The sequence below is a fragment of the Monodelphis domestica genome, chromosome 6 (genome assembly GCF_027887165.1).
Source record: "Monodelphis domestica isolate mMonDom1 chromosome 6, mMonDom1.pri, whole genome shotgun sequence".
Lineage (NCBI taxonomy): Eukaryota > Metazoa > Chordata > Mammalia > Didelphimorphia > Didelphidae > Monodelphis > Monodelphis domestica.
Window position 1 is genome coordinate 185,701,496 of NC_077232.1, and position 16,758 is coordinate 185,718,253.

Consider the following 16,758-nt stretch of genomic DNA (forward strand, 5'->3'; position numbering starts at 1 on the left):
TATATAGTTTTAACCTTAACTTAGAAAAACAAACTACCTTCAACACATTCATACACAAAAAGTCAAGAAAGTTTTACAGGAGTCACACTTTTCATAAGTTTTTTTTTTTTTTATGAGACAATGGTACCATAGGATTTAGAGGGAAAAGGAGCCTAAGAGATGATCACAATTGCCCTAAATCTTAGTTTCCCTAACTGTATTCAGAGATTGAACTTGAACATTTAAAGGTCATTTCCATATCTCAATCCTAAAGTCCTATAATCTGGCAACACTCACATTATACAGGGAGAAAACTGAGGCTGAGAGAAGTGAGATTAACCTCCAGAAACAGTTCATAATTAGCATAGTTCAGACCTTTTCTAAAGCTAGAGGAATATGCTGTTACATTTTTATTAAATTAAATTAAAATTTTTAATTTTTTCCCCATGGTGACATGATTCATTTTCTCTCCTTCCCTTCTTCCTTCCCCCCTCCCAGAGCTGACAAGCAATTCCACTGGGTTATACATGTATCATTCAAAACCTATTTCTGCATTATCCATTTTTGTAATACAGTAATCTTTTAAAACCACAACCCCAAATCATATACCCATATAAACAAGTTTTTCTTCTGTGTTTCTACTCCCACAGTTCTTTCTCTGGATGTGGAAAGTGTTCTTTCTCATGAGTCCCTCAATATTGTCCTGGATCATTGCATTGCTGTTAATTATGCTGTTACTTTAAAAAAAAATCCTTGGGGCAGCTGGGTGGCTCAGTGGATTGAGAGCCAGGCCTAGAGAGGGAAGGTCCTAGGTTCAAATCTGACCTCAGACACTTCCCAGCCGTGTGACCCTGGGCAAGTCACTTAACCCCATTGCCTTGCCCTTACTGCTCTTCTGCCTTAGAACCAATACACAGTACTGATTCTAAGAGAGAGTTAAGGATTTTTTTTTAAACCCTTACCTTCTGTCTTGGAGTTATACTGTCATACAGTTAAGGAGGTATCTGAGGTCACATTTGAACTCAGGATCTCCTATTTCTAGGCTTGGTTCTCTGTCCACTGAGCCACCTAGCTGTCTCTGGAATAAGGTACTTCTTTTTTTTTAATTTAATTTTTTTTTTGTTACAATATGGAATAAGGTACTTCTTAAATGCTCTGAATTGGTTTCCTCTTCTGTTAGCTGAGGTGAATATACTATTAGATACAGCCACCACATTGATGGATTTTGCTTAACTTTTTCTTTATTATAAGGGAAGGTGCTTGATGGCAGGAGAGAACAGACTGGGAAATGGTTTTGGTATTTAAAAAAAGGCATCAGCAAAGCTTCAAAACAGAAACTCTTTCAGTTTCTATAGCCACAATTCCATGATTCAGTTTCATCTACGTGTAATCATCTCCAAGATCCTCCCTGTTCAGTCTCCTGACTCAAAGACTCAATTATTCTAACGGAACAAAATCAAGATGATGAACAAAGTCATGCAGAGACAGCAAAGTCATTGCAATGGTAAGAGATTGGAGCTCAGCCCTGAATGACCGAGTGGATCAGTGCCGTCCTTTATAGTTATGGAACCAAAAGCAGAATTTCCCCACTTTGTTGTTTCTGTTGTAGTTTTAATCTGCTGATGATATTTAAGCAATTCTCCCTCATCATTACAATTCATACTGACTATTCAAATGATTGTTTGAAGAGGACCAAGCTTAATAACTTGGCGTCCTCTCCTTGCTTTCACCTTCTCGGAGAAGTAATTGCATAACTCACATCACACAGTGGGATGAAATGGATCCTTTTTTCCCATTACTTCCTTCAGGAACATCAATCTAGCAAAGACAAAAAGCAACAGAACAAGTCAGACATCTGCATGTTTTGGCCATGGTAAAGTCTACCTGGAGAAATTAAATGCTTAGAAAATATTTCTCTTATGGCAGACTCAGTGTTCTTAGCTCTAATCTACATAAGAACTGCCTGGGGCACTGTTATAAGAGTTATTTTTTGGGGGGGGATAGGAGTGGATAGTTGGTATTATGAGGTTTATTATATTCAAACAAAACCTATAAATATTTCTGACTCCTTACTAAATGATCACTTCTATCAGGGAAAATGACAAAAAACCCCAAAACATCCCCCAAATCAACCCAACAACTTAGCAAAATACGTACTAGGGAAGAAAATTATTATTGCTGCAAACCTTCTTTGTCTTATTGAGCACAGTCAAGTATATTGCCCCAGAAAACCCTTAGAGGTTCTAGATCTCTAGCCATCTTTATCCAGTAACAAATATTTGGTTGGGCAGTAATGACCCTATGTGATAGGTTCTTATTTGTTATTTATTCCACTTTTGATTGAGTTGCTTTAAAGGTTTTCCTTTGTCCTGATGATAAATCAAGTGATACTTTTGCCAGGTTATGCAGCAAATACAGCTGATCAGATCATTTCTAGAATAATGTCCTTTTAATATGTTTGTGAAGTTCCTTATAATTTTGTGATTCTGTAAAGTCTGAAAAATTTTCTTGGCTTGCAACATATAAAAATAAAGTAAAACCATCACATCTCCAGAAAGCTTAAAATTTACTCTACTCCTGTTTCCTCCCCTGGGCATCACTTAAAGGCTGATGAAAAAAAATGCAAAAAGAGGGAAAAAATAAAATAAAAGCTGTGTCTATAATCTTACTTTCTGAGACTTTTTGATCAGTTCCAATTTATGGAGAGACCAATATTGACCAATCACTGGCCCAGCTAAAAAATTTGGGCTGCCAAACTGTGATCTGCAAAGCCGGGACCATTTGGGTGCTATTTATACTAATGGGCACAGGAAAAGGAAGCAGTACAGTTTTATTTATTCTACCTCTCTATCTTATTTTCTGTCACTTTGCATATTTTCCAAAAGCAGATAAGCTTCAGGGGCAGCTAGATGGATATATCAATGGAAAAGGAGGAGCCAGGCTTGGAGATGGGAAGTCCTGGGTTTGAATGTGGCTTCAGACACTTCTTAGCTGTGTGATCCTGGGCAAGTCACTTAACTCCCATTGCCTAGCCCTTTCCAGTCTTCTGCCTTAGAAGCAATACACAGTATTGATTCTAAGACTGAAGGTAAGGATTAAAAAAAAAAGGTAAGCTTAATAAGAACAGGGACTATTTTATTTTTGACTTCGTAGACTCAGCACTGGACGCTGTGAATTGTACAAATTAGATTCTTGATAAATGTTCAATTGCACAGTCACAGGTGGCTTTTAGACCCTGTGCTTTGCACAAATTGCTCAGGGGACTTTGTTTATATGACAAAAAGGTGTGTATGATAATTAAGTTAAAAATACAAGTTATCTCTTGCTTAATGGAACAAAAGCATCAATTAAGATTTGGTGAAAAGCAATTTCTCATAATAGTATCCCCATTTTCCTCTACCATTTTGTAATCAGAGGTATACTCAAATACAAACAGTACTTTTAGTTAAAAAATGTTGGAGGGGAAGGGTTGCCAGCTGTGGCCATTCTGTGCATAGCAGTAGGGTAATAATGCATCTACTGAGATAATTTGTAGCTTTTTAATAACATCTCCCATTTATGCAGCATTTTTTTTGGGGGGGGTTACAACTATGAAACAGACAGGAGAAGTGGTATTCCCATTTTATAGAGGGAGAGGAAGCGACTGACTTCATGAATTCCCATAGCTGGTAGCAGAGAGAAACTTTGAACTTTGAGCTATTTCCACTGCCATTAGCTAGCTGTTGGTCTTCCAAGCCTACTCTCCATGCCAGGGGAATTCTTTGACTCCACATCTATGAGTCTGGGATATTTTTTGCCCCTTCTTATTTTTGAGGGGATTTATATCGTCTACTTCAGTTAGGTTGCAATTATCACACTTGGCCAAGAGGTGACATGATGTCCCACAGCCTCATAATGGTCTAGAGTTTCAGTTTAAGTAAGGCATTAGTTTTACACGCTTAATTATAGATTTCTAAAAGTGTATAAAATGTATTTATTATTTTTTCCCAAAGAACAATCTATTTATTGGCAAGCCTTGCAATTACCAAAACAGAGATCAATGGCCCCTCAATGACGAGAGACACCTCTGACAGTCAGTGAAGATTTTTTATACAAAATGTATTTATTCTAAAAGAGATCTGCCCTGACTATGTTCCCCAGGTGTAATTATTGTCCTGTACTGTATGTTGACCCTAAAAAGGAGAGGCTAGCTCTCCATTGAAGTGCTAATTTTTGTTTTCTGAATTGACTTTATTTCAAAGCCTTCAATCAACAAATAACTTAGAATTAGGGAGACCCTAATTTCCTTCTTTCCCCCAACCTCATCTTACCCCTTCTTGCCCCCAAAGAATAAAAGATCCTTTAGTTAAAGTGCTAGTTGTGGGATTTAGTTATAAGTGGGAAAATGTTCAATGCACTATCTGTGAGAAGATCTTTATCTAGAGAGTTGGGGAGAAAGAAACAGTAAGTAATGTAGGGGAGGGGCTCAGGATTCAGTCTCTTTCTTTTGCTTATTTCCTGGTACAACATCAATAATTCCCTCACTATAATTTATTAAGTTTTCATCTCTAGTACAGTGTCCAGGGAAGACCAGTACCTCCAGGGTAAGGGCTTGCTAAGTTCTTTTCAGGACTGTTTTCCTCCTTTGGTGTCCACCTCACTCAGCTCTCACCTGTGGCTCCAAGAAGCTTCAGCATGCAGTAATCACCCCCTGGGAAACCTTCTTAGCAGATGGGCTAAACCAATTTGAGGGTAACTAACGGTCCTGAGAACCATGGGCTAGTTAGGCAAGCTGTCTCTCCCAAGTCTATGAAGTCTTCCTCCCAGTAGAAGGGGAGGATGAGAACAGCTTGTTTCAAAGGCCATCAAGGCAGCTAAAACAGGTGCTATGGAGTGTGTAGAGCTTGGTCAAGCATCAAAGAAACCAAGGTCATCGGCTGCATCCTAAGCCATCTCCAGTCATCCTGACTTTTGTGCTGTCACTGGATTTTGATGTCTTGAAGGGAAAATAAGGCTGATAATTTTGGGCAACTCTGCCTCACTTAAATCTAATTTATTCAAGAGACAAAACACATCAATGTACCATCATTTTGGTTCTCTTTGAGAACAAAGGACAAAAACCAGCTATTAAGTACCTACTGTGTGCCAAGCCCTGTTCTAAATACCTTGGGAGATGTTGCCTTAGCCTTCATGGTATTTTTATTGTTAATATGAATTTAAAGGGATTTAGAAAGGTTTCTGCAAGGGAGTCTGGCTCCAGTTTATAATGTTCAATTTTCAATAGCCATGTTTTCAATTATCCCATGGATTTAAATTAATTTATATTTGAAAAATTGAAGCTTCATTTTTCCATCTCCCTCTGACATACAGATGTAATGGAAAAATGCCTTTTCCTTTTCCCAGATAGGATGTTAATGATCAAAACTGTTTATTCCACTTTTATTGGCATTTCCCAATATCAGTAAGTTTTATCAGAAAGATGATAAAGACTACCTCACATGTACCAGCAGTAACAATCATGCCATGAGGCAGTTCTGAATAACTGTTTTCTCTCTGGGTGTTTATAGGGGTAAGATGGGGAAGAATATTTGTTTGTATGTTTGTTGGAAAGTTGTGTGTATTATGTCAAAAGAAAATATGCCATTTTAAAAAAGAGAAAGCAGAAGGTAGAAAAGGAAAAAAGAAATAAAAGTAGTCTGGCTTTATCACAGATATTATAACATCCCTGAACCTCTCAGTAACGGCTCCCTAATAGTTCTTCCACTAAGGCTTCCTTCATGAGGCAGGCTGTGGTAGTTAATAAAATTACAGTGGTTAAATATAATCTTGCTTAATCCAATTTGCAATTCTTGTGTGAGAATCTCCCAGTAAGCAGAATAATACATCATTGAACAAATCAATCATGATCTCACCCACCTGAGAATATTTAATTGGGGAGGGAGGGGGGAGGAAGGGAAAGTGAGCAAAAAATACAAAAATGAGCATGGCAAAGAAATGTAAAGAAAGTTTGGGACCTTAGGAAGGAGAATATTCTCTCTGGATAAATGAATATAATTAAATTCCACATACCAAAGAAATAAATGTGCACTTCTGAAACTGATCAATTCAGTGGCCTCTCTTGGCTTCAGAGGACTGACAGTCAAACATGTTTCCCTTCTCTCAGCAGATAGAAAATGAACTAGAGGTGCAGGAGAGGCACAATCTGTTCAGGATGGCCAATGGGTTGGTTTGCTCTGTCTTACTATATTTCTTCTTACAAGAGAAGGAAGACATGGGGAGAAATGATGGTCATGGTAATGCTGGGGAAGAAGGACTAACAATGAGCCTAGCCCATATGAACACATGTAGAGAACTCAGCTGCTATAAGATATTCTGTAACTGGATTCATTTTTATAACCATTTGGTAAAGGGGAGCCTCTTTGATTGGCAATGGAGCTGGCACTAGGGTCCATTCAAAAGGCACTTGCTCTTTTGGCTCTGATTCTTCCCTGCCTAGCTGGGTTCTGATAAGAGAAGAGAACTAATGATATAAGGGGAGAGGTATCCCCAGGAATACAGACCTCTGCTCTTTGTTTCTTTATGGATATTCTTCCTATTTTAAGTTTAAGAGATTAGAGATGGCTACCACATCATAGACTTTGAAAGGTCAATAGTGAGCTTGAAGTCCAGCAGCAGAGTCCATTCTGGGATTTACAGTCATCCAATACATTATCAAGACTCAAGGTAGGAATAGCTAGGTAGCATAATAGATAGAGCACCAGGCCTGGAGTTGGGAGAATCTAGGTTCAAATTTGGCACCAGGTATTTCCTAACTGTGTGACCTTGGGCAAGTCACTTAACCCCCACTGCCTAGCCCTTACTGCTCTTCCACCTTTGAATCAATACCAAGTATTGATTCTAAGATAGAAGGTAAGAGCTCTATTAAAAAAAAAAAAACCCTTGGTAGTGATGATCAACTTTCAGGTCCCAGCCCAGTGTTAGTTGAGACTCAAAAGTCACCCAGTAACTATGCTGCCTTTGGACCTGAACTTGGTGGGCTCAATGCTATGTAAAAACGAAGTGGTCTGAGTCTATTCTCCCTAGGGATCAAGGTTATAGAGGGGATTGTGTAGCCTCACAAGGGGTGGAAATGTTTCCATTTCTGTTCTTTCTATGCCTTTGAAGCAAATTTCCCTTGGTAAAAGCCAATAGATATTTATTGGTTCTGTAGAACCACAGAGTCTGTCCGTGGTGGTTAACAGTGACCATGGTGGAATGGAGTTTTGAACCAATGGCATTAGAAGAGACCCAGTCAACCCCTGAGAGGTACTCCTAGAATTGATAGGGGGTGATCTAGTGAAGCCAGAGGGAGAGCGAATCCAGAGCTTAACACCACATTTGGAAAAATTAACAAAACATTTATTTTTAAAAATGAGCATATATCCTAAAATGACTGATCACTAGTAAAGTAAGAGTTGTTCACCATTTAAGCTGGAACTTTTTTTCACCCCTTCTGAGGATTTCAGGCATTATGCCTCATTGGGCAGTAATCACGGACTTTTTAGCTGAATAAGTTGAAATAAATATATTATTCAAAGACTCCAAAAGAAGTCAGAAAGAAATGAAACCAGAATCCCTGAGCCCTGATTCCCAGTCTTTTTTTACAGTCTTTGAACTGAATCTGCCAGATAGTGGCATTCACATTCTTCCTTAACTGAACATCAGACCAATTAAAATGGAAACAGACCACTTACAATGACTTTGACATAGTTAGCAGGAAATATGCCAGTCTGGTTTCTACATTTTCCTCGGTACCAATCGCTATCTATTTTTTCCAGAAGATAAACAGTCTCTCCAGAAGTGAGGTTCAAGTCATCAGCTTGCTCTGTAAAAGAAAATTGCAATTATGTGCAGCCAATTATCTCCATTGCAAATGCAATTAATAAAAAGACAACTATGGCAGAACAACATTTAATCCTGTCCATTTGGGTTGCATTTCATGTTGATTTGGTGAATCAACTTAACTGAGTTGTCTTTTCAAAAAACAAAAATAACAACTAGTTTCTCAGTACATCTAAAAAGAAGCTCTTCTTAAAAGATGAATTCAGATGGTTCATAATGCACTGATTTCTGGGAGAAGATAAAATATCAGCCAGGTTTATTATTCCTTGCTTGTGCTTTCCACTCATATTACTGAAATATTAGAACAGCATTTTACTGTGGAAGAAACTGAGGAGTGAGAACAACTTCCACCAATGTAGAAAAGAAATTGTTCAACTTCATCGACAAGTTAGTAGATTCTTAATACCTAGGAAGTTACATAGAGGTGGCCAGAGTCACCTGGCTAGTAAGTGTCAAGGGGTCCTTTTGAACCCAGGTGGCTCCTGGTTCCTTGTGCTCACTCTTTGTAGAACACTCCATTACCCTCACTGATGTGGGTACTTCCTGCAAACCATAGCCTATTCATTCATACTTAGCTGTCCCGTGCTAATCTTCTCCATTTCTTCCTATAAATCTACCCAAAGGGATGCACCTAAAGTCCCAAAGTCCTTAAATTCCCCACACATTGTATAGACACTTGTGGAGCACTGGGATAATGGTTACTTCTCTTTCCCTATGTGACCAGTTTCCTCTTTGTTTTTTTCCTGATTGTGTATTTCGAACATGAAAATAATAATTATAATGGTGAACATTTCATTAGTGCTTACTTTATGCTGGACACTGTGCTAATTATTGTCTTATTTGATCCTTACAACAATCCAGGAGGTAGGTGCTATTATTATCCCCATTTTATAGGTAAGGGAACTGAAGCAAACAGAAGTCAAGTGACTTATCCAGGATCATGTAGCTAGCAAGTGTCAGAAAGTGGATTTGGACCCAGGTCTTCCTGACCTCTGGGGCAGCTAGAGGGCACAGTGAATGGAGTGCCAAGCCAGAAGTCAGGAATTTGGCCTCACCCATTAGCTGTATGATCCTGGGCAAGTCACTTTAGTCTGTTTGCCTCAGTTTCCTCATCTGTAAAATGAACTAGAGGAGGGAGCAGCAGCAAACCACTCCAGTATCTTTGCCCTGGAAAATTCGAATTGGGTCACAATGAGTTACATACAATTGAAAACAACTGAACAAAAACAACTCCCTAACTCCAGGCAAATAGTACTATTGAAAAATTTATAGCATTTTACAATGGTAATATGGTAACACCGCTCTTGTCAATCATCAGCTAACTTTGTAAAACATTTAATTTGTAAATATTAAATTGAAAGAACTGCAGAAACCAGATTAGCACAGCTTTGCAACAAGCAGATTGAAGCACCCTAAAACAAAGTCTAGTTTCTACAAAGAAGATAATTGGGATGCAGATAATCAAGAGCTCATTGTATTTCTAAATTACAACGTGACCAGCATTAGATTTTTAAAGCACTGAAAAAACTTTCCCCAAATACCCTTCAAAATCCTTTGGACTTTGATCTTATAGAAGAACCTGAAGCAATACAACCATATAAAAATTCTCAACTTTTTTAGGCATCAGGATTACATTTGTTGAAAATCAGAAAGCAGTATTTTGCCAGACTTTGAACCTATGATTTAATTGGTACAGGAAACTCCCTCAAAGAGGTTGGGTCAGCAACTATTTTGCAACTTCCAATCTTAGCCAGTTGTCTGGTTCATTGAGATTTCAAGTGACTTGTGCAGGGTCATACAATCACTATTTTTCAGAGATTTGTACACTGAGGCTGGCTCCCTATCCCTTCAGTCACATTCCTCCCTGACAACCACAAGAGCACCAGCACCAACTTCTGACATTTATATAGTGCTTTAAGGTTTGCAAAGTGCTTTACATTCATCTTATTGGAGCCTTTCAACAATCCTGGATGGTAGTTATCATACAGATTGTACTATTCTCTTTGCAATCAAAGAACAGGCTCATGAAAGGATAATAAATCATTCAATCAAACAACAGTGGTTTCTTTCTTTGTTTCATTGTTTCTTTCTTTCTTTGTTTCATTGTTTCTTTCTTTCTTTGTTTCATTGTTTCTTTGTTTCTTTCTCTCTCTCTCTCTCTCTCTCTCTCTCTCTCTCTCTCTCTCTCTCTCTCTCTCTCTCTCTCTCTCTCTCTCTCTCTCTCTCTCTCTCTCACCTTCTGTCTTAGAATCAACACTGTATATTGGTTCCAAGGCAGAAGAGCAGTAAGGGCTAGGTAATGGGGTAAGGTAAAGTGACTTGCCCAGGGTCACCCAGCTAGGAAGTGTCTGAGGTCAAATTTGAACCCAGGACCTCCTATCTCTGAACCTAGGCGAATACAATACCTATGAGTATCATTTTATCACAATGAGTAACTGGTTAGTGTCTTGTTGGCAGATGGCATTCATTGTTTATAAATAATTTGTGAAATCACCTTTTGAGGGATTAAACAAAAAGTTAAGTGGCTACTTTGAGGGACAGCTTGAATATAATTCTGCTTGGAGGAAAGAGGAATGATTAGGAGATCTTTTAGGGTCCCTTCCATGCCCTGAGTTCTGTATATTCAGAGAAAGCAAAATAAATAAATAAATAAATAAATAAAATAAATCTTCTTTTATCTATAACCCAGAGTTTAATGGTTTAAAAATATATGTTCTGGGGGAAGTTAGGTAACTCAGTGGATAGAGCGCTGGGAGGATATGGGTTCAAATCTAGCCCCAGACACTTATTAGCTATGGGACCTTGGAAAAAATCACTTCATCCCCATTTCCTTACCCCTTGCTGCTCTTCTGTCAGAGAAGTGATACTAAGACAAAAGGTAAGGGTGTGTGAGTGTCCACATATCCCCTCCCCCTCTTTCCTCCCCCTCTTCCTCTCTCTCTCTTTTTCAATATGTGTGCATACATATAAGTATATAAACACATATACATAAACATGCACATAATACACCTGTATGTTGATGTGCTTGCATACATGCATGTGCATGTGTGTAGATGCATATTCTGGACCATAGGTTTTCATCACAGTTTCCATACCTGAAGGATTTGTGATTTTGTCATTCTGAAGAACAAGGGTAGGAATTCCCTCTCCCGAGGCAGATTGTAACCCATCTATGATTCAACTAATAAGTCCTAGTGAACCCAACAGAATTTAAGTGACATGTCCTGGATCACACAGCAAGTAAATGCCAGCAGCAATATTTGAACCCATTCCTTTCTGACTCCAAGCCTAGTACTCTATCCACTAACCCACAGTGCATTGCCTCTGGTTTCTGTCCTTACCTGCTGGAAAATCGTGTAGTACCAGGGCATGAGGTGCATTACTGTCGACAGACTTCTGCATACTGGTGGTATCCTTGTGGGAGAAAAAAAACAAAACACTGGAGTCATAAAGAAGTCAGTGTTGATTATTTACTTTGAGGCTGTTTTTTTCCTTTGCTAGAACAGTCTATTGACACTCATTTTATCAGAACATACTGTAAACCACCCATCTAAATTCAGCAAGGGAATCATTATCAGAGTAGGAAGGAACGTCCTTGCCAAAGGGAAACTAAAAGAACTCTCCCTGATGAGTATATTCCCTTTTGGAATTTTATGTGAGAAAGAGATGTGCCAGGAGTCATCAAGTTCATGCTGTCTGACATGGTCACAGGTGGAAACCGGGGACTGCACAGAGGCCCCCCAGGAAGGATGAAAATACCCACTCAGACCCCACTGTGTGACTCCTCTCTTACTAATACCTCCTGTTATTGGGATTGTTATGATTACTATTTTCACTCAGCTCCAGGAAAATTCTACCCTTATATGGTATGATACAGAAATCCCCCTAGAATATTGCCAAGAGATTCTACTTATCAAATCAGACCTAAGGACTCCTATGCACCTGTTTGGATAAGGGGTCATAGATGGGACCCCGAAAAAATATAGAGAATTGCCTTTCATGGAAAGGCTGGTCTGCTCCACTTCACTGAGTTGTTGTGTTACCTCTGCATGGCTACATGCCATGGACACCTTAGAAAGTGGGTCATGTTGATGGTGTCCTTTAACCCTGTAGGCTTGGCAACAGTGTTATGTTGATTGTATCCTTTGAAGTCTGATTGATTGTGTAATTGGTTAGTGTAACCAATAATTATTCCTAGCTTAACTGCATGTCTGGTACCTTACGGGTCAATGAGGAGTCAATCTCTAGTTGAGCTACCCTGTGACCAGAACACATATATCTTCTGCACAGCTTTGCGTTTGTTGTTAGAATCTATGGAATCAAAGAATATAGGATAATTGTAGAATGTCAATCAAATGATTTTGTACAAGTTGATATATAACCTATTCCATTATCTGTAAGGGAGCATCTATGTTGAAAATGAAGCTATGTGCCAAGTGTATGTGTAATTATTTGAGTGTATAAAAATAAAATCCGTGTAAGCCAAGGCAGAGCAGTTACTGTGATGCCTGGCTCCAGGTGAGACTTTAATTGGCTCTCATTTCTTATGCCACCGAAGCCGTCACCCTCCAAGGGACCCCTGGACCCAGCGAGGGCAGGACCCCCAATAAGACAAGAATGAATCCATGAGCAATAAGGGTATGAAGCAAATCATTATGGGAAATGAAGGAAGAAACACTATCATAAAAGGAAGATGCAATAGAGGAGGCAGAATAAGAAGAAGAACCAGAATGACTAACATCCATAATTTGCTTATGCAATGTTTTAAGATTAATGGAAAACTCTGAATGATTCCAAATGTTAAAAATATGTTGCTGAATGTTCTCCCAAGGAACATCTGATTCATTTATAAGGGAGGGGAGAAACATAAATCCATTTAAAGTCAGCATGACATTTTGATTTGAATCTCACTTTTATATTCTGTAACTGATTCCCAATATAAAAAATAGCCTCTTCAAGAACATTTATATGAGTTTCCAACCCTTTATCAATATATTCCTGGGTCAGAAGGGCAAGAGAAACATTTTTTGAAAGATTATCCACATATTTTGTGGTGTGAACTTCTTGAACAAGAGCCATGGTAGAGGCAACTCAAGAGGCAATCACAGAGATAAGTGTAGTGATATCTAAAATAAGGGATGCAATGAAACACTTAGAATAGCCCAAACTGTGGGGAATCAATTGTAGGGCATAGATGCCTGGGTCATCATACCAGTCAGAAGTCATATTAACAGGAAACATAATAAAAGGAGGTTGTTTAACAACAAATACAGTGATAGCAGGAAGAGAGGGGTTAAGACAATTAGTTAAAATACATCCTGAGCAATAAATTCAAAAAGTCATGGGGGAAATACTTTGTAAAAAAGAAGAACCATCAGGGGTCATCAAAAGTAATGCATAAGGGGCTCTAACACAAGCCAGAATGGGTCAAGACTCTGTCTTGCCACTAGGGTGCAGCAATACAGCAGAATGGAGAGAAGCAATGAGTCTCCATAAAGAAAAATGAGTAATGGGAGATGAAGGGTTCTCAGAAAAGACCAAAAAGGGGGAAGGTCAACTAGGATCATATCAGTGAGAAATTGGTTCCTTAGTGGGAAAAATTTTATTAATCTTAGTCCAATCAAAAATAGGAGACTTGGGTGTGTATAATTGAAATCCTCGGTAATCATAATCTAAGCTAGAAATAGACCAATTATATACCAAAAATGAACCATTAATAATGGGATAGAGGACACCCTTCTTGGGAAATCCACAGTCTTTCCAAGGAGGAATCCAAATTTTTTGTCAATCTGATATCAGTCAAGGTTTATCAGAGATCTTCTTACATTCAGGAATATTCTTAGGGGAATGTACAGACATTGTCTGAGTAGAAAAATTATTCAATGAAGTAACAGGGGATAACATATGAAGCAACCACATAAGTCTTAGACTGCCCTTTCCAGGGGAGTCATTAGGATACGAAAGAATATCCACCAGCAAACAACCTGGAGAAGGGGCAGAACCAATGGTAAAACATAAGGGTGGCATATGGGACAACCCAAAATATGTAAAATTTAAAAAAGACTTATGCAATATGTAAGTATCTGTAGGACCACCAAGAAAGTCAGAGTCGTTGGTATAAACTTGAAAATCATTGATCCATGTAGCAGGATAAAGAATAGGATGTTTGGGGAAATAAGCTCAGTGGGAGGTAGGAGAAATTTATGTTACCGGACAGGTGAGTATCGCAAGCATAGCCACAAAAACCAAATCTGGGATCAGTTCCTTGTTTTGACCTCTAACTATGTCACAAGCTTATTGTGAAAGAACTTTCAACTGTCCCCATGTCGGTGGGTTTGTAGTGTGAGTTGCAGCTAACCAACGAAGTGGCGGTGGTAAAGAAATGTGAAGAGAAAGTTCTTCCACAGGATCAATCAAGTTATTGACAAGATCAGGAGAGAGTGGAGTTGTAGGGGGCAACGAAAACTCAGGCAGGGCAGATCCACATCTAGAGGGTGGAGGAGAAAGGCAGAGGAACTTTTTCCATTGCCTGTACAATAAGTCAGGTCGAATAAGTCGGTTAGGAATCCAAATTGGTGAATCAGAATCCTGTGGAAAAATACAAGCAAAACCTCGTCCTGATATTAATAATGGATCAGGACCTTTCCATATTCCTGACAGAACATCTTTCCATTTAACAAAGGGTTTTGGGGAAACAGTATCAGGATTCCAATGCCTATCCATGGGTGAGAGGTGGTCACTATTATGATTCAAATGATTAATAACAAACATAGCATGAGTCAAAATATGAGAGGAGAGGAATGTGAAAAATCACCATCCTGCAATTTAGTAATTTGTGCTTTTAGAATCTGATGGGCACATTCGATTATTGCCTGTCTTTGTGGATTATGTGCAATTCCTGTGGAATGGAAATATGAAAAGTGGCACAAAATTTTGCAAAGGCCTTAGAAGTGTACACCAGCCCACAGTCAGTCTTCAATGCCTTAGGCATTCCTAAATAAGAAAAGCAGGAAAACAAATGCCGAGAAACATCTTTAAGACTCTCCAGAGTAGCAGTCGGAGCAGATTGTAACGCTTTAGCGCCATCTTCTGGGCATTTCCTGCTCTCGGATATTTTTTCTTCTGAACCCTGTTTAATACTTGCTAACCCTGCAGTCCACCCCTTAAGACAAGGGAATTTTTCTCAAGGCGTCCAAAGCCGAAGCTGTGGACACAGAGCTTGTTTAGGCAATCTAATCTGAGCAGCATAATTCACCCATTCATCTTCTCCTAATAGCGATCTGATTTCCCTTTTTCTTATTGCTGGCTGCTTCCTTTTTCACTAACTCATTATATTGTGCTTTCCAAGAGAGGTAGTGCCCTCCGCAGAGACAAGACTTAGCTACTGAGTCCAATCATAAGGTGGCATCCGCTTTCCCCCTAAGGTTTCCTCCAAGGTCAAAATGAAGGCGGAGGTGGGACCGTATGATGATGCACATGCCACCTTAATCTCCTTTAGCATTTTATAAGGAAGGGGCTCCCATCTGGGCTCCTCCTCCTCCTCCTCCTCCAATTCATCCTCTGAAAAGGTGACAGGGAAACAATAAAGACACATCCCTGTCCCTTTGAGCAGCCTCTACTGCTCCTCTAAAGCCCACATTGCGAAGAGGCGGAGGATCCTTCATTCCCTTCTATCTACTCCTCCCTTCCTTGCCTTGGATGAAGAAAAATACCGTGTGTGTGTGTGTGTGTGTGTGTGTGTGTGTGTGTGTGTGTGTGTGTGTGTGTGTGTGTGTGTGTGGTGTGTGTGTGTGTGTGTGTCTAACCCGAATGGGAAAGCCCAAATGAGCTGCCTCATCCTCTAACAGCCTTATCTTCAAGGGGGAGTCTCTCTTTGTCATGATCTGGGTTTGATACTGAAACTTTAAAGACTTCAATTTTAGAATTCTGTCTGGACAATAGAGGTGTCTTTTCAGTTGCAGACAGGCTAGAAAAAAGTCTGCACAGGGCGGGTAGCCTCGTGAGTAGGATCTAAAGCATCCCTAAAGAGAGCCCAAAAGGAAAGGGTCTCTACTGGGACTTGTTCCGGTCCATGTCCAGGGTAACAAAATTTTAAATCAAAGCCAAATTTTCCCCATGTCTCTAAATCCACCATTCCTTCATCAGGGAATCATGTGCTACAAGTTTGAATAAAATCAAGAAACTTAGTCAAGTGCTGCTTACTCACTTTTACTCCCCTCTTCTGAAGGGTATGCTTAATTATCTCAATGACTAGTTTTCTTTCCTTTGAGCCACTATGTCCCATAGTGTCCTTTTTATCTTGTAGGTTCTGATTTACTCACCATTCTAACCTACACCACTCGTAGGGGGTCTGCAGTACCCTGGGTAAGATCCTAGCTGTCTGTATTTTGGAGGGATTACCTAGAGGGTCCCTTGTTCCAGGCACCAGATGGATGTGGCAGTCTTGCCCTCACTGGGTTCAGGGGTCCCTTGGAGGAAGATAGCATGGCAGTGTGACAAATGAGAGACAGTTAAAGTCTCACCTGGAGCCAGGCATCACAGTAACTGCTCTGCCTTGACTTGCACAGATTTTGTTTTTATACACTCAAATACACATACACTTGGCACACAGTTTCATTTTCAACATACATTCTCCCTTACAGATAATGGAATAGGTCATACATCAACTTGTACAAAATCATTTGATTGACATTCTACAATTATCCTATATTCTTTGATTCCATAGATTCTAACAATAAACGCAAAGCTGTGCAGAAGATATATGTGTTCTGGTCACAGGGTAGCTCAACTAGAGGTTGCTTCCTCATTGACCCGTGAGGTACCAGACATGCAGTTAAGCTAAGAATAATTATTCGTTACACTAACCAATTACACAATCAATCAGACTTCAAAGGATACAATCAACATGACCCGCTTTCT

At 39.3% G+C, this 16,758-nt stretch overlaps 1 protein-coding gene across 10 annotated transcripts in view; it reads right to left on the minus strand.

The window, feature by feature from the left end:
- Nucleotides 1-16,758, minus strand: part of SH3D19 (SH3 domain containing 19) — a 240,069-nt gene that overhangs the window by 17,214 nt on the left and 206,097 nt on the right. For all 10 annotated transcript variants that reach the window (XM_056803671.1, XM_056803672.1, XM_056803677.1 and 7 more), the window contains 3 exons: nt 11,181-11,253; nt 7,692-7,822; nt 1,739-1,797 (listed from right to left, as the gene is read on the minus strand). In XM_056803671.1, the coding sequence (XP_056659649.1) occupies nt 1,739-1,797; nt 7,692-7,822; nt 11,181-11,253 (263 nt within the window). The remainder of the gene's footprint in view (nt 1-1,738; nt 1,798-7,691; nt 7,823-11,180; nt 11,254-16,758) is intronic.